At 47.4% G+C, this 23,671-nt stretch overlaps 2 protein-coding genes across 2 annotated transcripts in view; both read left to right on the plus strand.

The window, feature by feature from the left end:
* The window catches only part of LOC310837274 (vomeronasal type-2 receptor 26-like), a 206,879-nt gene extending 206,814 nt beyond the window's left edge, over positions 1-65 (plus strand). The window contains exon 7 of the mRNA XM_083723564.1: positions 1-65. The gene's annotated coding sequence lies outside the window, so the exon portion shown is untranslated.
* Positions 66-4,495: 4,430 nt separating this feature from the next.
* Positions 4,496-15,217, plus strand: LOC310835908 (vomeronasal type-2 receptor 26-like; the record flags this gene model as incomplete). The annotated part of the gene is made up of 6 exons (XM_083720867.1): positions 4,496-4,662; positions 5,916-6,207; positions 12,005-12,799; positions 13,490-13,720; positions 13,950-14,076; positions 14,313-15,217. The coding sequence occupies 6 exons, from the start codon at positions 4,496-4,498 to the stop codon at positions 15,215-15,217; spliced, it is 2,517 nt and encodes an 838-aa protein (XP_083576993.1).
* Positions 15,218-23,671: the final 8,454 nt, after the last annotated feature.

Raw genomic sequence — 23,671 nt, forward strand, 5'->3', positions numbered from 1 at the left:
TTGCCTTGGGAATGAATGCATCTCTTTAGATAAAGTTTGCTCCTCATTTTTCATTCTCTTGAATGATGAAAGGTAATCATTGAATCACATGCCCGGAGAGTGTCTGGACCTTCAAAATTTTTAGGGATAACCCTACCTGTAGAGTCTCCTGGAGTGCAGCCTCCCTTTTCATACATACCGTATTTTTTGCACCATAACACTCACTTTTTTCCTCCTAAAAAGTAAAGGGAAATGTCTGTGCGTGTTATGGAGGGAATGCCTACAGGTGGCATGCCTACAGATTTTCCTCCTCTAAAAACTACGTGCGTGTTATGGTCGGGTGCGTGTTATAGAGCAAAAAATACGGTAATTATCGTTCTCTACCATATTCAGTTTGTACTTTGACATGACCAACCTTCGTTTCTTCCTGAGTTCATAACCTAAGCCTAAATAATAACTTAGTGTAACTTGAAATTCTGCTTCTAGTATTAAAAACAGCAACTGAAAAACGGAATCTCATTTGAGTGTATTAATGCTTGAGGGAACCTTCTTTAGGCCCTTGGAGCGAGACCTCAGTATCTGATCTGGACGATGTGTGTGAAGTCACTCCTTTAGATATTCAGGGCCAATGTCATATAGGGTTTTCAAGGTCAGCATCAACAAATGAATGTGACAGCTGTCAGTTTGGTGGGAGTGAGAGGGGCACCACGATAGCTGGAGCCAGAGACAATGATGGACAAGAACCACCACTTGTAAGTAAGAAGGCAGGTGAGTGGTGGTGGCATGAAGGCCGGTTGAGATTGGTGGGGTAGTCCCCACTCTCCACTCCCATGGAGCAGACCTCTCACTTATTTGCACTGAGCTGCTGGAAAAGGGCAGGATCCATCCTTTTTGTTTCCCTCTCTTGTATAGCACCAGCACTCATAGACATCCAATGAATTGGAAGGTTGGGAGATTGAGAGCAAACAAAATATTGAATCATGCAGTACATAGTTACTTCCCCCAAATGCCAGTTGCTGGTGACCTGTGCCTGGCAAGGCCCATTGCTTTCATGCCCTGCTTGTGAGCTTCTCAGCAATGTCTGATTGTCCACTGTGTTGCAGGACTAGATGGGACTTTGGAGTAACCCAGCAGGGCTGTTCTTAGCAAAGTTCAAGCCAAACTCATCCCTGAAATGCAAGTGACTCATGTTGCAGTTTGAAGCCACATCTCTGATTTGGTGTAAACATATTTTCCACCAGCTCTGCCCCTGCCCCTTGAACCATGTAGAGATCCCAGGAACTTTCTGCCCCTTATAATTATAAAAATGATAGTGATTTATTTTTCCCTAAGCTCAAGAGCGAGCTCTGGCAATTGCCCAAACATCAGAAGCCAAGGAAGCCTGAGGTTATACATATCACACTGTGCTGGAGGGTGTAGGAATTTCAGAAATAGACTGGAAAGAGAAGCTGCTGAATTGCAACTTATTACCAAACTTAAAACCATGGAGAGACCTGGTCTGAACAAAGACATTGGATTCTTATCTCATTATACATGACAAAGCCATTTTTCACCTTCTCACCCCTTGCTTTTTCCTGTAAGACCTATTGCAGTCGTTAAGAGTCGTCAACAGGCTCATCACAGCTATCTGCCAATCACCCATTCCCACCACCCTTCTGAGTAATACCCCTCCCCACCTTCTCACTATATAGAAGGGTCTGGTGACTTCTGTTTCAGTGTATCTGAAGAAGTGTGCATGCACACGAAAGCTCATACCTAGAACTAACTTAGTTGGTCTTTAAGGTGCTACTGGAAGGAATTTTTTGTTTTGTACATTATTTAGATGATTATTCATTTATAGCATCACAGAATTACTTGTGCCAACAGTTAACCGACATCTTCTCTGCCCTAACAAACTATTTGGGTGACCCACTGACCCTGGAAAAGTCTGAAGGGCCAGCCACTAAACTAACCTTTTTAGGAATAGAATTCTATACAGTTGCCCAGTGCTCCAGGTTGCCAGTAGACAAGCTTTCTGATTTATGTACACTGCATCAGCTCTATGAGCTCATTGGTCATTATGTTTTTGCACTTACGGTCATTTCCCTGGATAGGGCATTTGTGCAATGGCTTTGAGATGCCGTGAAGGGTGTAAGAAGCCATTTCTATCATGTCCAGGTTACAAGCTGGTATGCGAGCTGACATGGAAATGTGAATGGCCTTCCTATCTGACTTCATATCTGGAGGCAGGACTTGTTATTGGAACCACAGCTCTAGGTCATGTCTGATGTCTACTGGCCCTTGGGGGGCCAGATGACTCAAAAGTCATATTTTCAATACAACCTTTTGTTGAAAGCAAGCGTGGCCTTTATCTGGTTGCTACGGGAGACGGCCTTCGGCTGTTCCTGTGCCTCAACTGGACAGTCTCTCCCCAGATGGGAGGGGGAGCCACAGCGATAACAGTGGCGATGCGTAGCAACAGCTCTCACAGCTCCCTCTTCAGCCATTCCTTTGTTGCCAGCACCCCCACCTTTGGGTGCACAGCCTGGGCCTGCATGCTCCCCAGCACTCTGGTTGTAGGCCTTAACATCACACGGCCCCTTGGAGACAAAGCAGCTACTCCCAGCTGTAACTTCAGGAACATGGCCAGCAGCCCCCTCTGGGCTCTCAGCTTCCTCCCTGCTCTCGGCTTTCTCCCGGCCCTGGGCTCCTGCTGAACTTTCACACAGACTCCTCAGCACCTGCCAGGCGGCCTGAGCCGACTCAACGCCCTCCAGGTAGGGCAACAGCAAAGCGTCCACGCTTGCTTTCAACATGCAGAGCTCTCTTTGCATTCTCTGCTCTCTGTCTTCCAGCAAAACAGCCTCCAGGCCTGCTGCGCCATCTTCAGCAGCAACTGCCATGGGTGGGGCCGGCTCCTTCTGGGCTATACTCCAGAGCCCTGTGGCCAAAAACCACCCCCTTACTCTTCTAACCCAGATATCCCAGGACTGGGTTGTGAGTTTTTCAAATGGGACATCATAAAAGTCCTGGAGCTCAGCCATCTCCTCCCCCAGTGCTCCCATTGGGGCTTTGAAGTACTCACGCGTACCAGCCAGCTTCAAAGGAGAGGCCTCCAGTGGCTCTTTGCAGCACACAGCATTGCAGCCAGTCTCTCTGCTTTCTCCCAGGCAAAGCCTCAAAGCAGGTCTTTTTTCTGGCAGCAAAAACCAGCAGCTAGCATTTCAAAGCAGGCTTCAAAACAGCTTCCTCTAATTGCAGTAACTGCCATCCATAACTGCCTGCCATAACCTGTCAAGATTAGATTTTGATTTAAATCTAATCTTGACACCTTTTGGTTCCTGGCACCCAGGAATCTTCACTTGGTCGCAAGTGGCCAGTAGCTAAGTGCAAAATGTGCCTGGAGGCTGGCTAATTTTGAACATCGTAACACAAAACAAAGCTTGGACCACGGGACATCCAGAAAGTATGAAGCAATAAGAGCATGAATCACTCCCATGACCCTGAGCCCCCTCTTTCATTTCATGGAGCACACTGGTCTCCTTGGTATACTCCAGAGCTTAGGGTGAGGAAACCAAACTGAGAGAGAGCTCAAATGTGAGTGCAGGGAAACTCCAGTCAAATTCAACTGAACATGGGTGGAAGGAGGAGGCACCTGTGTAATTGGTTTTGGAAACCACATGTAGGGAAAGTTATGCTGTGCTCATCTCCTGCTTGTGGGCTTCCCTTTGGGGCAACTCGTTGGCCATTGTGATTACAGGATGCTGGACTTGAAGGGTTTTTGGCCTGTTCAGCTCTAGGGCTCTTAAGCAGGCAATAAAGATCAGTCAAACTCATCTTTCTCCTCCCTTGACCCATGTCAGTCTATTCAGTAAACATGTTTTTCTCTTGCTCTGCACCTGCTCTTTTGAAGTTCCAGAGGATTCCTCTCTTCCCTCTAGACTTCTCTGAACCACTGTGATCTCTTCTGATTATTTACAGAGTCCAAGGGATCCTCACACAATCCGCCCTCAAATATTGCATTTGGGAACAATGAAGTAACATCACAATTAAGGGCAGCTGGTGGTTTATTTATTCCACTGTGTCTGTTCCACTTGTCCCGTGTGCCACAGAGTCCTTGGGGCCAATATATAGGGCAGGTGAAGAGGGAAGCTAAGTTTGTGCGGAGCTTAATCAGGACATAGGAAGTTGCCTTTGAGATCTGTGCTATCTGCTGACTGGCAGCAGCTTTCCAGGAAGGGGACATCCTCAGCACTACCTGGAGAGGTGAGTCAGGATTGCACTTCACACCTTCTGGGGGGAAAACAGATGCTTGTCTGTTGAATCTTTGGCCCTTCCCCTCAATCCCCCTTTGACCCTGAGGCCAGAGCCAGACACTTCCCTGTATTTGTAAATTAGCTGCAGCTTCAGATTTGCAAGAATGTGGAGCTTCTTCTGAACAGTGGCAAGTGTGGAAAGGAACAGTCACAAGCAAAGGGTAGCTGAGAGACCCAGAATGATAACACTGTTTCTGGTGATGTCTCTCGTAACCTACGGGATGCAGCAGAGTGAAAAGTGCCTACCGATTGTGATCAGCGATGCACTTTCTGCTGTGAATTTTTACCAGCCAGCAGACCACCTTATTGGTGGAATCATATCTCCAAGGTTCTTTGAAAATCAACATTCCTTCACCTTTTCCAGCAACCCCTTCAACAGAATTGAGCAGTAAGTAATGATGTATTGATGGGATATATTTCTGCTTCCTAGCTACTCTCCAGTTTGCTTGATGTACCTGAGCTAACCCTGTTTTCTGGTAGCCCTGATAAATCACTGGTCCCTCTTTTTTGTTGAAGAAACACCTCATTCAGTGGGATGCAATACAATTGGGATATCTGGCTAGCAATATGTTACACCAATGCAACAAACACTCCCTTTGCTTATAAACCTATAATATGTAACTAGCTGAAGCTGTCGTGGGTCTTTTCTGGGGGTTGAAACAAGAATGTCTGTTGCCTTACTTTACTTTGTTTAAATATTTTCGTATGCCTTTTTGAAAAACAGTGTTTCAAAGCATTTTATAATGCAATTTAAGTAACTGGTTGTAGTTTTGATGTGTGTTGCTCTCCAAAGAATAACTTGTTCTCTGAAGTGTATGAAATGCTGTTAGATGTGTTTGAGCTGCAGGTATTCTGTGGTAAGCAACATTGGAACTACACAATTATTTCACCCATGCACAACAAAATCTATGGAGCTGCAAATTGGAAATGTCTACTGTGCTTAGTCACATGCAAAGCAGCTTGTGGGCTCAGTTTGGTTCCAGGACCTTTTCCTCTGGCGCCCAGCACAGCCCAACATAGCTAAGACTTCTTGGCTGCTCTGTGGGGCTGCTCTTCCCATGTCCCCATTAGAAATATGCAAATCATTATTTGGGAACCTGTTTTGTGAGACATTGCCTGGGAGGTTGTTTGATACAGTAACAGTTGCTAACCACTCGACCTGGAGGGGGGTTGGGGGGGGGCAAGGTCTCCAGAAAAGGGATAGATTTGTGTTCTGGTTTTGCCTCCTTTCTCCTCCTGGAGAGCCAGTGTGGTGTAGTGGTTAAGAGCAGTGGACTCGTAATCTGGTGAACCGGGTTCGCTTCCCCACTCCTCCACATGCAGCTGCTGGGTGACCTTGGGCCAGTCACACTTCTCTGAAGTCTCTCAGCCTCACTCACTTCACAGAGTGTTTGTTGTGGGGGGGGGAAGGGAAAGGAGATTGTTAGCTGCTTTGAGACTCCTTCGGGTAGTGATAAAGTGGGATATGAAATCCAAACTCCTCTTCTTCTCCTCCTTGCAAAGATACTGCAGATAAAGATACTGGTACACTTTCCCCTGTCATCTGGCCTCCTTTCCTGTTTGCTTTGATTAATGCAAAAAAGAATGTGACTTTCATTTTCACTGAATTGAGGGTAACTGTGTGACACACTATTTTTGCAGCTGGGTGGATGGGAGGAGCGCACATGTTCTTTCATTCGCTCTTGCTGTTCAGGATATCAATGACAATCCCAGGCTCTTGCCAAACATCACCCTCGGCTACAGCATGTATGATACCTGTTTTCAGGGAGGAATGACTTCCGATGCCCTGATAGACCTGTTTGCTGGTGGGAAAATCAATATTCCAAACTACAGGTGTGGAAGACAGAAAAAGCTGTTGGCTGTTCTTGAAGCGGGTGAATCCGACATCTCCACACACATTGCAAGCATGTTGGGCATCTACAAGATCCCACAGGTAAGAACTGGGTGCAGGTCCAACACACCAAGCAACATATGCCACCTAGTCAGACTGTAAGGAAAACTTAGGATAATGTAACTGATTTTACACCAGTGTTCTGCCCAGACACTTCAGTCCAGCGCCAAGGGCCTTCTGTCCCATTAAACTTTAATTAGTTTAATGTAAATGCCCAGTGCGCTTCCATCGTCACAAGTCCCACTACAGCAGAGTATTTTGCACAGCAGTTGAAGAGCAGGAGAGGCAGTATCTTTTCAAAGAGGAGTCTTGGAGCATGCGGTTTGTAACTCAAAGATAAGGTTTATTTACAAAACAAAAAACAACCCTGGCGAAGAACCACACATCTCAGCAAACACGCCCAAAAAGGGAAAAGGGAAGAACAAACACACAGGAGACTATTTATACAAACTCATGTTCCTGGAAGCCTAATGACCTCCAGCTGCTCAGTGATTAGAGCGTTTCTGCTACCCTTTAACCCTTTGATAGCAACACCCCCTCTCGCTCGTAACACTGAGCTGTACCAACCTTAATTCAAATTTAAACCTGAACAGAAACATTTATGAGATTGCGGACCCAAAGCTTTCGTAAAACCGTCTGCGAGATTTTCTTGGCTTGGACAATACTTTAGTTCAATTAAACCTTGTTTTACACTTTGGCATACATTTTGATAACGGATATCCAAGTGTTTTGTGTGTGCCTTGAATTGACCTGATTTAGCTAGTTTAATACAAGGTTGATTGTCTTCCCACACTCTGATAGGTAGGGAACATTCTCCAAACAATTCTTGTACCAGTTGCTTATAAAATTCCAGTTCTCTACATATATCTGATAATGCATTGAACTCAGATTCAGTTGAACTTAAAGCTATAAGTGACTGCTTTCTTGATCTCCAACCAATTAGTGCATTTCCAAATTTTATCGCCATTCCTGACACTGATTTTCTATCTGGTCCAGCATCTGCCCAACTGCTGTCGGCCCAACATTCAAGTTGTGTGCTGCCCTCTGCTGATAGTTTTAAGCGAAACCTTTTGGTAGTTTGGAGATACCTTAAAACTCTTTTTACTCCTTGCCAAGCATGCATTGATGGTTTTTCAGCTTGTCTACACAGCATGTTGACAGCATATGTTATATCGGGCCGAGTCCACTGTGCAATGTGGAGTAGACTGCCTATCGCTGACTGGTAAACCCCGGGATTACTGAACTCTGTCTGTTGCTCGGCTTGAGCATCCTTTATGTAACTTAGCTCCATTGGGGTTTTAACACCAGCACAGTTGTCCATTTTAAACCTTTCCAGCAACTGCTGGATCTTAGCTTCTTGGCTGAGCCAATAGTTCCCATTTTCATCTTGCTGAATTTTAACTCCTAGATAAACAGATACATTGCCTAGTGATTTTATCTGAAACCTTTCTCCAAGCTTTGTGGCAAATTGTTGTGCAAGTTTATCATCCTTTCCACTGTATAATAAATCGTCAACGAATATCAAGACTGCTTCTTGTTCACATCCCGAGCCTTTTAGATAAAGACACGCATCTGCTGCGCTCTTTCTGAACCCCATGCTCTCTAGAGCATCGTTTAAGCAGGAATTCCAATTACGGGCAGACTGTTTCAACCCATAAATGGATTTGTGTAGGCGCCAGACCTGGTTTGGCTTGTCTCCTTCAAAACCTGGTGGTGGTGTCATATAGACTTCCTCCTGTAAGTCTGCATTTAAATAAGCCACATTGACATCAAAATGAAACAGCTTATTTCCCTTCTTAGCTGAAGAGGCTAAAAGCATTCTTAATGACTCCGATCTTGAAGTTGGGGCATAGATTTGAGAATAGTGAACACCTTTGCGCTGCGAAAACCCTTTTGCAACTAGTCGGGCTTTATATTGCAACTCTTCAGTAGTTGTGGGCTTTAAACGATATACCCATCGACAACCTACAGCTTGTTGCCCTTTCGGAAGCTCTGTACTTGTAAACACACCGAGAGACTTCATTGAAGCCATCTCTTTTTCCATTGCTTCCTGCCACTTAACGGCTTCTGAGCTTGGAAGCTGTTGTACCTCCATATAGCTATCTGGCTCACACTGTGCCATATTTACGTATACACTTGTCACCTTAAACCGCTCTGGTGGCTTGCCCTTTGTGGCACGATTTGACCTGCGCAATTGTTCCTCTTGTGCCCCCTCTGACCGTTGGCTGTCAGAATTTGTCTCAGACTTTATACCTGGATGTGCCTCTAGGGATAAAGACCTCCGTTTAGATACCTCCCTTGGGCTTGGTGTTGCAGGCGACCTGCTTCGCTTTTGCTGTCTGCTAGGCCTACTGACTGGCGATGTTGGAACACTCCTAGATTCTGGCTTTTCTACCTTAGGAGAAGAACCTTGTGCCTGGTCAGAATCTGCATCTGAACCATGTGCACCATCCTCTTCTGGCTCACTACTCTCTGGACTTTCATTCTCAGCATAAATGCCTAAATCATCTCTCAAAATGTCAGGGTTAGCATGTAAGTGAGTCCATCCGGACTGCTCACAAAATTCAGCGCTCCTACTGAGGACCACTCTTGTAGTATCCCCATTTGGGTTCACGAACCTCCAAGATTTGGCGTGTGGTTCGTACCCACAAAAGATGAGTTTCCTAGCCCTTGGACCTCCCTTTTTCCTTAACGCTTTTGGGATAAGTACATAGGCTGGACATCCAAACACCCGAAAGTAATTAATTTTGGGCTTCTTCCCATATAAAGCAAAATAAGGGGTGGTGCCAATTACAGAATTATATACTCGGTTCAAAATATGAGTAGCCGCCTGCCAGGCTTCCGCCCAGTAACTTTGAGGGAGTTTAGCATCAAACAACATAGAGTTTGCCAACTCTTGCAGAACCCTATTTTTACGTTCGGCCACGCCTCCTTCTTGGGGGGAATAAGGTGTAGACAGACGATGCTTAATTCCCTTTTTCTTAAAGAAATTCTGCAACACAGACCCGGTAAATTCTGACCCTCTGTCTGTCTGAAAAGCAAGTACTCTAGTACCGAATTCAAGTTCTACTGCATGTACCCAATTTTTAACTGTTTCTGCAGTATCTGCTTTTGTTTTCAGAGGAAAAAACCATGTAACCTTTGTTTTGTCATCCGAGAGACACAGTGCATACCTCGAACCTCCCATGCTAGCAACAGGCATTGGGCCACATAGGTCCATATGCACAAGTTGGAATACTTTGTCAGATTTCCTATCTGAACTGGGATAGCTGCATCTATGAACCTTCGCCCTTTTGCATGCAGTACAATCCAAATACTTAGTACATTTGTTCATTTTGCACCCTTCTGATAATTCAGGTTGCCTTTTAACATACTGAAAATTAATATGTCCCAGACGGCGGTGCCATAAATGGACACAAGAATTATGGGTAGGCGTGTTCACACAACCAGCATGAACCTGTTCAACTTCATCTGGACTTGTCTCAAAATAATATAACCCATCTCTGCATTCCACCTGCAAAAGAGATACGTTATTCTTTGAAATAGTGCAAACCCCATTTTCAAACACAGTTTTAAACCCATTTCTATCAAGTTCTGACACAGACAAAATACACCCCTTCAATCCCTTTAGCACGTAGGCATCAATTTCTGTTTGCAAACATTTCAAGAACACTGTGCCTACGGTCTCTAAGGAACGTTTAGTTGAATCTGCCATTGTCACAACTTTAAGGGTTTGCAAATGTCTGCAATTCTGGAAACGGACACTAGATGGCGCCACCAGGTGGTGAGATGCACCACTGTCGATCAACCAGCGTAGATTGCTGCCTTGGCCACGCCCTTGCATCAACGCCATTACTGAAGCCATGTGCTGTGTGCTGTGGGAGTAGCCACGACCTCCTCCTCTTCTTCGACGTCCCCTGGAACTCCTTGTCTGGTAACTAGGGGTAACGGCCTTGGTGCTGTCTTGACCAGGTTCACGTGTGCAATTCCTAATTAAATGGGAAGGGGAACCACAGCGAAAACAGTGTCTAGCTGCAAAAGCATTTACTGTGTGCTCAAACTCAGCATCAACACTCTTAGGCACAGCATAACTCCCCTTTAAAGACAAACCTCTTTCTCTTTGCCTCTTATCCTGTTCATCTGCAAGCCGAGATGAAATGTATTCAAGGGTTAATTCAGTTGAAGGCATAGCTTCCAAAGTTAGAGCTAGAGTCTCATAGCTTTTATCAAGAGAAGACAACAATATGTATGACTGCTGCTCCATAGAGAAAGGAATGCCCAGCTGTCTTAGTTGATTAAAGGCAGACACCATTTTGGCAATATGTTCTTTCACACACGCTCCCGGTTGGAGACGTAAATCAAACAAACATCTTGTAGCATGGATCTTGGCCCCCGCAGTGTTTCTGGAATTTAGCCGCTGCAGAACCGTCCAGACCTCATGCGTGTTCTTTAACTCAGAAACGTAAGGCATTTGCTCTGGTCCCACTGCCAAAACTAGTAGACCTTGGGCTTTCCTGTCACGTTTCTGTGAAGCTGCTGCTGTTGCTTTGTCTTCTGCAGACGCGTCTGCAGCTGCCTGTAAAGGCGGTGCTTCAGTACAACTCCACAACTCTTTTGCTTGCAACCAAACCCTTACTCTAGCCTTCCAATCTTGCCAATTTTTCCCATTGAGTCGCGTAAACGGGACAGAAAAACTTTCCTGGGACTCTGCCATCCTCCCTGGGGCTTAGGAACGATACTCACACACCTGTAGACCGTCTCCCAGCTGCTGAGGTGGCTCCTTGAAGAATAAGACGTCTTCCAGCGAGTACAAACTGCGCAGTGCCTGTTTAAAACTTTTCTAAGCACGTTGCAGGACTCAAGCTGCTTTGAAGGCTTTCGTTGTCGGCAACCGCTTCTGTCTTCGCTCCAGTCCTTTCATAAATCACTCTGAACTGCACTCCTTAGCTCCTTCTTGACGTACAAACACCCATAACCTGTCCCATTAAACTTTAATTAGTTTAATGTAAATGCCCAGTGCGCTTCCATCGTCACAAGTCCCACTACAGCAGAGTATTTTGCACAGCAGTTGAAGAGCAGGAGAGGCAGTATCTTTTCAAAGAGGAGTCTTGGAGCATGCGGTTTGTAACTCAAAGATAAGGTTTATTTACAAAACAAAAAACAACCCTGGCGAAGAACCACACATCTCAGCAAACACGCCCAAAAAGGGAAAAGGGAAGAACAAACACACAGGAGACTATTTATACAAACTCATGTTCCTGGAAGCCTAATGACCTCCAGCTGCTCAGTGATTAGAGCGTTTCTGCTACCCTTTAACCCTTTGATAGCAACACCTTCTGGCAGTTCCAGGCATCCAGGCAGAGAGCCTTCTCGGTAGTGGCGCCTGCCCTGTGGAATGCCCTTCCATCAGATGTCAAAGAAATTAACAACTATCTGACTTTTAGAAGTTATCTGAAGGCAGCCCTGTTTAGGGAAGCTTTTAATATTTGATGAATTATTGTATTGGAAGCTGCCCAGAGAGGCTGGGGAAACGCAGCCAGATCGGCAGGGTATAAATAATAAATTATTATTGTTATAGTCATTGTTATTGTTGTTATTGTTATGACTTTACATTGTACACAGCTTTGAAAAATTGTCTTTCATGAAGAGCCATATTTAGAGACTATTGCAGTTAAGAGTTATAAAAAAAGATTAAATTTAAAAGATAATATTATTAAATTTATTTTTAAAAACTCTGTAAGGTTTGCTCCAATTCGATTTGCCCTCCTCTTTCACTTAGAAGTATCCACTCTTAGTCCGGGGGGAAAAGAATACCAGTCTCTTTTTCTTTCCTCACCAGCTCAGTTATGGCTTTGTTCTTAATGATAAAGCCCAGTTCCCTTTTGTCTACTGGATGACTCCAAAGCAAGACACTCAGCACCAGGGGGTGGTCCAACTCCTCCTGCATTTCCGGTGGACGTGGGTCGGCCTCTTTGCTCCAGACAATGACAACGGAGAAAGGTCCCTGAGTACCTTGACGCCTCTGATGATCAAAAAGGAAATTTGTATTGCCTTCACAGAAAGAGTTGTACATAAGACTTGGCTCTGGATACCCCATGAACTACCTGCCATGTGGAGAGAAGTCAATGTATTTGTTTACTCTACAGACTCTCAATATGGACTATTTATCATCATAGAAGTGGAATCTTTACTTCAAAGGCTACAAAGCGAGGGGAAAGTCTGGATAATCACAGGTCTTCAGAACAAATTCTCATTATGTGATACTGACTGCTTCCCATTTGTGCATGGCTCTTTGTCCTTTGTAATGAAGACCAAAAAAAAGATGAACAAGGACTATTATGGGCCAGTGACCTCACTTAGTCTAAACTGCTCAGAAGAACTATTTGATTGTTCATATTCAATGCAGGAATTGTCTGTGAGGGGTTTGACAAAATGCAGGGAGCAGGAGAGTCTGAAGTTGCTGCCCCAAGAAGACATTGAGAGAATCCAGTCACAAGACAGCTACGTCAATTACTTGAGTATCCAAACTGTGGCTCAGGCCTTAAATGCAGCATATTCATCCAGATCAAAGCGGATTTCAATTGTGGGAGGAGGAGGAGGCAGGTTGGAACTTCAAAGGCTAGGGGCATGGCAGGTACCGTATTTTTCTGTGTATAGCACTTCCCCATGTATAAGACGTCCCTATTTTTAAGGACTCTGATTTAAGAAAGTGGGGGGAAAGATATATGTGTATAAGGTGAGTCCTGATTTTGAACATTATTTTAGAGTAGAAAAACATAGTCTTACACACGGAAAAGTATGGTATGTCCCTTCTCTCTTGCAAACTGCAGTTCATTGTCTCTGCTCAGGAATTACCATGCTAGGATCACAGGAATCTGCCTTGCACTGAGCCAGACTATTGGTCTAGTTAGCTTACTATTGTCTACCTTGAGAGAACAGCAGTGGTTCTCCACAGTTTTTGGAAGGGAAACTTTCCAAGCTCTGCCCAGAGATCCAACTGGGGATTGAATCTAGGACCTTCTGGGTGCAAGGCAAATGTTCTACCAACTGGGCCTCTTCCCCCATCATTCTGCATTCAGAGTCAAACATTGCAGCAATGACTTGTGTTGATTTATTTCTACAAATTCTTAAACCACCTTTCTTCATCTCATCTCATCACATCAACGTGATCCCAGGGTGGTTTCCATAAGAATGCAATGAACATAAATAGGAAAGAATGATAAAATAATCCAATCACATTGTTTTCACCTGCTGGCAGAAATCCTTCCAGGGTCCCCATTGTGGTTTTATGTTCTCTTAATGCTGGAGTTTCCTGTTATTTTAGCTTCATCCTTTCTTGAAAGAAGTCCACTTCTATACTAATACTTCAGCTGATGGACAGTACTTGGATGAGGATGGGGCAGTGGCCGCTGACTTTAATATCGTGAATTGGGTACAGTTTCCTAACAACTCTCTTGCTAGAGTGAAGATTGGGAGAATAGAGAGACAGGGGTCCTCAAATATGAGGTTCACCATTAATCCGGAAGCAATTGTATGGCCCAATCTATTTAAGAAGGTAGGAGAAATTATATTTGTTATTTGATTCCCTATTACATCTGCTATGCTCTAACAACATTTCGAATAGTACATATAAGGCTTGGACTGCAATCTTATGGTCACTTCTCTGGAGCTAAGTCCTGCTGAGATTAATGGGACCTGCTTTTGAGTAAACGTGGATAAAATTTCATCCAAAGGCAAAATGCTACTGACACTTTCTCCTTGGTGCTCAATCTCTTTATGACTAGACAGTGCCTCGTTCAAGATGCACAGAAAGTTGTCTCCCTGGATATGCCAAAAAGGTTCAGGAAGGGAAGCCGCCGTGCTGCTATGATTGTGCTCCCTGCTCAGAAGGGACCATCTCCACTCAGGAAGGTAGGGGAGGATATCAGAGGAAAGGACCTTTGATAGGAGGGCTAATTTCCGAGCCACTCCAAACATGATGTTGCTAATGGCACCTCATGAATGAAATACCCTCTCTTTTTCCTAACAAAACCATGTTCTTTCCTGATTTCTCCCATATGCCCACCTTTCCTCAGTATTAAAACAACGAAAGAACATTGTAGGTGTGTGACTGATATTAAGTTACTGAAGTGTGTTTTCCTCTGCAGATGCTGATGAATGCACCAATTGTCCAGAAGATCAGCATCCAAGTGAGGACCGAGATCAATGTGTCCCCAAAGTGATCACCTTCCTGTCCTATGAGGAATATTTGGGGAGCCTTCTAGCTTCCCTTTCTCTCTTCTTATCCTTAACCACAGGTTTTGTTGCAGGGATCTTCATTAAATACAAGGAAACGCCCATAGTCAAAGCCAACAACAGGGACCTCTCCTACATCCTCCTTGTCTCCCTCCTGCTGTCCTTCTTGTCCTCCTTCCTCTTCATTGGCCGTCCCAGGAAAGTCACCTGCCTCCTTCGACAAACGGCCTTCAGCACCATCTTCTCAGTTGCTGTATCTTCTTTGCTGTCCAAAACCATCATGGTGGTGCTGGCCTTCCTGGCCACAAAGCCAGGGAACAGGGTGAGGAGATGGTTAGGGAAAAGTCTGGCCAACTCCATTGTCCTTTCCTGCTCCAGTGTCCAAATGGTCATTTGCATCATTTGGCTGTGTATCTCTCCCCCATTCCCAGACTCTGACAAGCATTCCCAGGCTGGAGAGATCACCCTGCAATGCAATGAAGGGTCTGTTGCCATGTTCTATGCTGCCCTGGGTTACATGGGCTTCCTGGCTGCCGTCTGCTTCACGGTGGCTTTCCTGGCCAGGAAGCTGCCTGGGGCCTTCAATGAAGCCAAGCTGATCACCTTCAGCATGCTGGTCTTCTGCAGCGTTTGGGTCTCCTTTGTGCCCTCCTACCTGAGCACAAAGGGGAAATACATGGTAGCCGTGCAGATCTTCTCTATCTTGGCCTCTAGTTCTGGGCTTCTGGGCTGCATCTTCATTCCCAAGTGCTACATTCTTGTGCTGAGGCCAGATCTGAACATGAGAGAGCATCTGACAAGAAAAAACTTAACATGACCTTTGACACTTAACTCTAAGGATATCATAGAATCAAGAAAATAGTTAAAAAGTCTGATGGGAATCTACACATTTATGAAGAGTTTGTAGAAGAGAAATATTTTCCGCTAATGAGTCTTGGTGAGATGCAAAACTGCTACAAGAAAAGTTAGTACATGGAAGGACATTATTGGAAATTTTGGTTTTGTTCAGGACAGGACAGTGACATTCATTTTAGGTAGTCAGGGAGGAGATGGGTGTTTTTTGGAGAAGTAAAGTTGGAGAAGTAAAGTAGGGACGCAGGTGGCACTGTGGGTTAAAGCCTCAGCGCCTAGGACTTGTTGATCGAAAGATCGGCGGTTCGAATCCCTGCGGCGGGGTGTGCTCCCGTTGCTCGGTCCCAGTGCCTGCCAACCTAGCAGTTCGAAAGCACCTCCGGGTGCAAGTAGATAAATAGGGACCGCTTACCAGCGGGAAGGTAAACGGCGTTTCCGTGTGCGGCTCTGGCTCGCCAGAGCAGCTTCGTCACGCTGGCCACGTGACCCGGAAGTGTCTCCGGACAGCGCTGGCCCCTGGCCTCTTAAGTGAGATGGGCGCACAACCCCAGAGTCTGTCAAGACTGGCCCGTACGGGCAGGGGAACCTTTACCTTTACCTTTAAAGTTGTCAGACATGAAGAAAGGGGAACTTTACCTCATGTAAGCAGGGCTTTTTTCAGCTGGAACTCACAGGAACTCAGTTCTGGCACCTCTCAGGTGGGCACCATTGCCATTCTAAGAGAAAGAAGGGTGAGTTCCAGCACCTCTCTTTCTAGAAAAATAGCACTGCATGTAGACATGTCCTGGTATTTATGCTCACCAAAGGGAACGTGAACAATTTGACATCAGAAACTATGCTTGGCAAAAGCAAATGGAAAGTATAGAAGCTGGTGTTTTTATGCCAAGAGGTTGTCTCCTCCTCAGAAATCACTACATCTGGACAGAATCGGCCTCTCTGGAAGTGTATTTGCTGTTTTGCATGTGTCTGTTTATCTTGATCTCTGTTGCTCTTACCTTCAGATTTCTTGTCTGTATTAGGGATTCAGATTCCCGAAATAAAATCTCCAGGACTCTTGCTGTTTTTCTAATGAGTCAGCGGCACATGTCAACCACAATGGTTTCCCCCATAGTTTGAAACAGAACTTGGGTAAACTGAGCTGCAGCCTTCAAGCACCACCTTAAGAACTGGATGAAACCTGTAGAAGCTCTTTCCCCTGGATCCAACCTACCCCTTCCATTTGAGTAAACCTAAACCAGCCCTTTCTCTCTCTGAAGAGCTAGTCTCTCTTTGTCTCTCACGGCATGCTGGGAATTGTAGTCCCGCCTGGCCTCTCCTTCTGCATATTCCTCTGCCCTCTTCACCGCTCCTGCTTCCTGCCTTGCGCCAGCTCGCTTCTCCTTCTCCTGCTCCCGTTGTTGCAGAGACTAAACTTTTACCACGTATAATTATGAAAATCATAGTAATATATTCTTCAGAAAACTCTGGACATGACCTAAGCATCAGAATTAACAAGAGCAAGGTGTTATTCATTGTACTTTGCCTGAAAAACAATTTGGTGCAGATAATATTTCCTGTGTAGGAGTCAGACGGAGCTGAGATTCAGAGCAGGTAAAGGATGGGACGGGAGCAGGAGATGCCTGCATGGCATTTAATTCTGCCTTAGCTGAACCCCACCCAGACTGGGAGAGCCACTGCAGCTTGGGTCTTGCAAGAGCTTTTGACTTCTGCTGTGCTGGTTCTGGAGGTGAGAGGAGCTACTGACAAGAGATGTAGAAGGCAGAGACAGAAAGAGATCCCTGCTGCTTCTGTTGCTTCTGCTGCAAATATGCCCCATGGAGTCTATGGGAACCTGAAGGCCAAATGCCCCATGAATCTGATCAGGGATCAGAATAAAGCACGCAGTTGCAACTGGCCTGGAAACTTCTTTATTAGTGGGATCATACCTTCAAAATACATTATTGAGCAACTTCCAACCTCTGCTTATAAACACCCAAGGAAGGAGGGTCCACAACTTCCTGAGGGAGACGGTTCGAGTTGCTTAGAGTGAAACAGTTGCTTAGAGTGGCTACAATCTGACCCCCCAAATGTTTCTTGTGAGACCCTAAAATATTCAGTTTGGGGAATCCTATAGATAAACATGATCCAAAGTATGGACAGGGCTTCCAGTGAAAATGAAGACAGGAACCAATCACTTCTCATTTGTGGTGTAGGGTGTGTATTCTATACTTCTTACCAGCTGATACTGTTTGGACCAATTTGGAAGAAAGGTCTTCCAACTGACCAGGAAGCTGCCTGGGGCCTCCAGTGAAGCCGAGCCGATCACCTTCAGTATGCTGGTCTTCTACAGTGTTTGGGTCCTTTAGTCACATCCTTTGGAATATTCCCTTTCCAGATCTCTTCCCAAGGTGACCTCTCATCTCACCTGTCCTCAAATGAACATCTCTCTTGACACACTTGCAGGAGGGGCCCCTGGACAGTGTGATGTTGTTTCTACCCTTCACAATGCAGGTTTCCCCCACCTGTTATCTATGGGTTAAATGTCTCTGTGTGTTTATTTTAACAGTTCTGCCCTGCCCCTTATGTGCCAGAGGGACAACTGGAGCTGATCTTGGGCTGATTCTCTTCCACTGTGACAAGTTCTGCCATATCTAAGAAGTCAGGAGACAGGGCTTCAGCTACACAGAATCTGAGCCAGCCCAGATGAAGGGGGAATAATCCCTCCACTCATCATGATAGTGGAAAAACAGTAGCAGGAAACTGAGCAAGAGTCAATTAGGAGCTCATGCTGGAGATAGTCTGCATTTCCCCCCCAAAGGAGCTGACAGTGGCTTTGAGACTAGAGAGGCTGCACTTCCCATGTTACCTCTGCTCAAAGAAGTTTTAGAATATATGGCAAAGCCTGCAAAATAGATGCAAAGCAAATGGGATGAGTGGATGTACCATAAGCAGTTATCTCAAGTCAGTATCAAAGGGCTTTTGGCTCTCTGGTAGAAATAATCTTCCTTTCTTCTGCCTCAAGGCTTGCCGAGATCATTCCAAACAGAAATGAAGCCAAAAAACCTAGCACTCTTTCTTGTGGGATGTAATCCATTGGAGCAGTCAAATACAACATTCCTTGTTTCCCTAGATTGGGCACAGGCAGGGGGATGTTACTCCAGTCAGTATAACTTCCTGTTCCACTGGTCTGGAGCATCCTCCCCCTGCATGTGACCTGGGAGATGGGCGTGGCCCTGTCTGACTCCATGAGCCGAATCATGCAGCCATTTTGTCTGTCTCCTGCTGCTATGCTGCTCTCCTGCAGCCATTTTGTTCTCTTAATGTATTTTTGCTATATTTTACTCCTCCGTTGGAGGAGGATGAGGAAGCTTATGCGGTCCTGGAACCACAGGTCAGACGCTCATCCAGTACCTGCAGCCATTTTGTCTCTCTCTCGCTGCCATGCTGCTCTCCTGCAGCCATTTTGTTACATTAATGTATTTTTGCTGTCTGCTGGCTCTCAGCCAGCCATCACATGAACTCAATCTCCATATGAGATGAACTCACAGTTTGTTATGTAACTACTAGCTAAAGCTTACCTTTCAGGGATCGAATAGAACTGAAGGTGAGTAATCTTCTTGTTACTTTTAAGGAAAGACTCATGTGTCTTTATTCTTTTAAGAGGGATAAAAGGGAACACCAGGAATAATCCATCAGGGCAAGTCAGATTGGATTATGTAACTGAAGAAATTCAAACGAATCTGCAAACTTGCTTCCTGCTATACTGAGCGGAATCTGCTCTCCTACAACACTCACTAGCATGAGTGAAGGAAGGATGATCCTTAATCAATATATCCTTTCCTAATATCCATAAAATTCTCGCATTTCTCACTAGCTCAAAAGGAACTAAGTCTTGAGGCACCTTGAAGAGCAACAGATTTATTAGGGCACAGTTTTCTCAGTATTTTAAACATAATGTTTGTGAAGGAAAATACAGATATTAATTCTATCTACAATGAAGAGCAATCCATACCTCAAAGTTTAACATGTTTTAAATGGCTCTTTGCAATAACGAATAAATTATTCCCACCATGTTTATTCACCACTCCTAAGAATCCTCCCATTGTGGTTTATATATCTATATATCTGTAAATAATGTTTCCATGCCCTTTGTTAACTGTTCCTGAATCAAAAGATTTCACTCTGAAATCCACTTTTTTACTCTATTTGTTTTAGCAGTCCTAATCAATTTTCCTATTAAAACAATTGTCAGGACTGCCGCTAGGTCCCAGCTCACAGAGGACCAACGCCCAGTGGATATTATATACAAAAGTCTTTATTGAAGTTTAGTTTCCATTTCCAAGCTCTGGGCGCGCAGACCCACGTCTTAACGCTAGACCGGCTAAGTCCCCTCTGACTCACTGCTCCACCCACACCAGTTTAAGATTCTAGCCCGGCTCCACCTCTTGCGCTGCTCTTTCCTGCGTTGGGTCCTTCTGCCCTCTGGGGTTCCCTCCTTCCTGGACTCCTCTGACGCGGAGCCTCCTGAGTCTTGCCCCTCCCTCCGGCGGGCTTTAGGACCTGGCTCCCTTCCCGGGCTCCCCGCTGTGCCGCGCTCCTGTACATTTGAACTTGGCGCGCGCGCCCAGCCGGTGACTTTCCTTCTGACCGTTTCCCCGCTTCCTGATGTGGGTGTTGCCAAACCTGACTCCTCTCCTCCCTCTGGTGGTGAGGACACTGGTCCCGACTCCTGGGACTCCCCCTCCCCACTGCGCTCTGGTGGAGACGCTGGTCCTGATCTCCAGCTGCTGCTCAGGGACTCCCCGCTGGCCCCTCCCTCTTGAGGTTTCTCCCTTGGAATCTCCCTTGCTCTGGCCACCGGCGCTCCCTTCTGTGAGTCCTCCGATTCGCTAGAGAGGCTTGTGGAATAACTCTGGCCACTGTCACTGCCTGCGCCCCCCTCGTACTCCTCCTCCTCACTCTCCATTTGCTCCCCCTCCTGTGTCTCTCCTTCTGAACCCCTGACATCCATCCCCCCCTCGAAGCCCCCCCTTCCCCCCTCCCCCTCTTCTGGTGCGGGTTCCGGGTGCTCCATTGTTGTAGGGGTGAGTCCAGGATACAGCTCGTCCCCTGAGGCTTGCAACCATCGAGATAAGTCCGGGAAGTCCCCCATGGGCTCGTCGACGACGACCTCCTCCGCTTCCATCTCCTGCGCGGTGTGCTCGAAATCTGAGCTCGACCCCAAATCACCCAAGAGCCCTCCTCCCCCTGTTGCTTGATGGGGGTCCACCTCCCAGGGTCCCTTCGGCATGTCTCTGCGCCAGCCCACTTCGGGTTGGTCCTCCCACCAATAAGATCCCCCCGTGCCAAAACCTGAAAGCGATCCCTCCGGGGAGCTGCCTCCCGGAGCCGAGTCCTCAGCTGACGAGAAACCCCGGAAAGTGCTGGCCGAGAGTGTGGGTGTGAACAAACAATCCTCGAAAAAGCCCACCGGCATAGGCTTGTGCGGGAAAAGTGTGTGGAATTCTTCCTTGAGCAACTGCTCTTCCACTGCGTAATCCGGCACCCACCTGTTGGCGCTGGCCGGGGTGTCCTCTGTGGCGAGAAGATATTCAATCCCGTCCTCCCCCCACCTTGAGTCTAAAATCTCAGTGGCTTCATTAAGTGGCTCCCCTTTCGGCGACCCCCCTTTTTTGGGCGCTTCTCTGAGCGGGTCTGGCGCCTTCCCCGGTGCTTGAAACCTGTGGGGCTCTCTGTAGGGCGTGAGCACTGATCTATGAAAGACCGGGTGCATTCTGGAACCCTCCGGGAGTGTCAACCGGAAGGCCACTGGGTTGATCTGCGCCTCTACTTGGTAAGGCCCTAGCTGCTTGTGCCCTAGTTTCTTCTTGGCTAACGATCTGGCTGGAACTGCTTGTGCTGCCAACCAGACCCAGTCTCCCACCTGGATGTCCTCCCCAACCCTCCTGTGTCGATCTGCCTGCACTTTGTAAGCCTGTTTTGCCAACTCTAACTGCCTCCTGAGCTGCTCGTGGATCTCCTGCAACTCCGCTGCCACGTCCTCTGCTCCCTGTGGCTCCCCCTCCCGCACTGTGTCCAAACCCGGGAAGGTTCTGGGATGCCTCCCGTAGTTGCGAAAAATGGTGTCACCCCCGTGGACCCGTGCTTCGTGTTGTTGTAGGCAAACTCGGCCAACGGTAGATAGTCCACCCAGGTCGATGGCTGCTGGTTCGCGTAGCATCTCAGGTACTGCTGCATGATGGCGTTGACCCTTTCCGCCTGCCCGTTAGTTTGCGGGTGTCTCGCCGACGCCAGGCTGACCTTGACGTTCAGGAATCCCATCAGCTTTTGCCAGAAGTTGGAGATGAACTGGCGCCCCCGGTCGGACAAAATAGACCGTGGTAGGCCGTGCACCTTGAACACGTGGTCTATAAACATCTTAGCGGTCTGCTCGGCCGTGGCCACCTTCGCGCACGGAATGAAGTGGGCCATCTTGGTGAACAGGTCCACTACCACGAGCACTGCCGTCTTGCCCCTCGAGCTGGGTAGATCTGTGACAAAGTCCAGGGCCACCCTCTCCCACGGTACGAACGGTGTCTGTAGCGGTTCCAACAGGCCCGCCGGCGGCTGGTGCACAGGCTTAGCCCTTTGGCAGGTGTCGCACCTATTGACATAGTCCGCGACATCCCCCCGCATCTTAGGCCACCAAAAGTCTCTGGCTACTAAGTCCACCGTCTTCTCCTTGCCGAAGTGCCCCCGCTGGGCGCGTCGTGCAGCTGTTGCAGGACCTTCGCGCGGAGGCTGTCTCCTGGTACGTAGAGGACTCCCTTGCGTAGGAGCAGGCCGTCGCGCACTTGGAATTCGTCGCCCCTCGCCTTGCCGCTGCACACCTCCTCCATCTTGGCTCGGGCGAACGAGTCCGTTTGCAGCGCGCGGCGCACCGCGTCCAGGTCCACCGTGGCTGACGCGCATGCCCACGCCTGTGGTGTGAAAATGTGCTTGGCCGCCGCCGGTGCCTCTGCCTCCAGATACTGCGGTTTTCTGGACAGCGCGTCCGCCAAGACGTTGCTGTTTCCTGGGATGTACTCAATTCTGAAGTCGAAATCTGCAAAGAACTCCGCCCAGCGGATGTGTCGCTGGTTCAGGAACCTCGCCGTGCGCCAGTACTCCAAGTTCTTATGGTCTGTGCGGACCTGCACCGTGTGCTTGGCTCCGACGAGGAAGTGCCGCCACGCCTTGAAGGCTGCATGTATGGCCAGCAACTCCCTGTCCCAGATGGTGTAGTTCTGCTCCGCTTTGCTGAGTTTTCTGGAGTAGAAAGCGCACGGCCTCCAGTCCCCCTGGTGGTCTTGCTGCAACAGAACGGCTCCCACGGCCCTGTCTGAGGCGTCCGTCTCCACTCTCATGGGCCTGCTGGGATTTACGTGCAGTAGGTTCTCCTCGGAAGCGAAGAGCTGCTTGAGCTTCTGAAAGGACTGCTCCGCCTGCTCCGTCCAGATGAACCTCTTCTTCTTGGAACTGAGGGTGTCGGTGATGGCCGCTGTCTGCATGGCGAAACCCTTGATGAACTTGCGATAAAAGTTGGCAAAACCGACAAACCTCTGTACTTCCTTCCTATTGCGTGGGCTCTTCCAGTCCAGTACTGCACGTACCTTGGCACCGTCCATAGCCAGTCCCTTGTCGGACAGTTTGTAGCCCAAGAAATCCACCTCCGTCTTGTCGAACTGGCACTTCTCCAGCTTGGCGTACAGCCTGTGCTCCCGCAGCCTCTGCAGAACTTCCCTAACATCTCTCTCGTGAACCTCCGGCGATTCCGAGAAGATCAGGATGTCGTCCAGGAAGCAGACGCACTTCTTGTAGAGGAGACCCGCCAAGACATGATGCATGAAGGCTTGAAAGCAGTGGGAACCATTTTTTAATCCAAAAGGCATAACTCTGTATTCATAAGTGCCCAGCGGCGTAAACATGGTCGTTTTCCACTCGTCGCCTTCCCGTACGCGAATGAGATTGTACGCTCCGCGCAGATCCAACTTGGTAAAGATGCGACCCTTCCTCACCGTCGCCAGCAGGTCATCGATCTTGGGCATAGGGAAGGCTGAGGGCTTGGTCTTGAGGTTCAAGACGCGGAAATCAACGACCAGCCTCTTCTGGGGCGTATCCCTCTTCTTTACAAAGAACACGGGACTGCCTCCTGCCGCCTTGGACTCCCGGATGAATCCCCGCTTCAGGTTGTGATCTATGAACTCCCTGAGCTCTTGCAATTCATCCTCCGACATGGAGTACAGTTTCCCCGTCGGGAGCGTCGCCCCGGGCAGGAGGTCGATCTTGCAGTCGTAGGGTCTGTGGGGAGGCAGCTTATCCGCCTCTTTCTCGCAGAAGACCTCCAAAAACTCCTTGTATTTGTTAGGCACCGCTTGCAACATGCCCAAGTTCAGCTGTGGTCCATCCTCGTGCCCCTCAT

This window comes from Podarcis gaigeae (genome assembly GCF_964106915.1).
Source record: "Podarcis gaigeae genome assembly, chromosome: 2".
NCBI lineage: Eukaryota > Metazoa > Chordata > Lepidosauria > Squamata > Lacertidae > Podarcis > Podarcis gaigeae.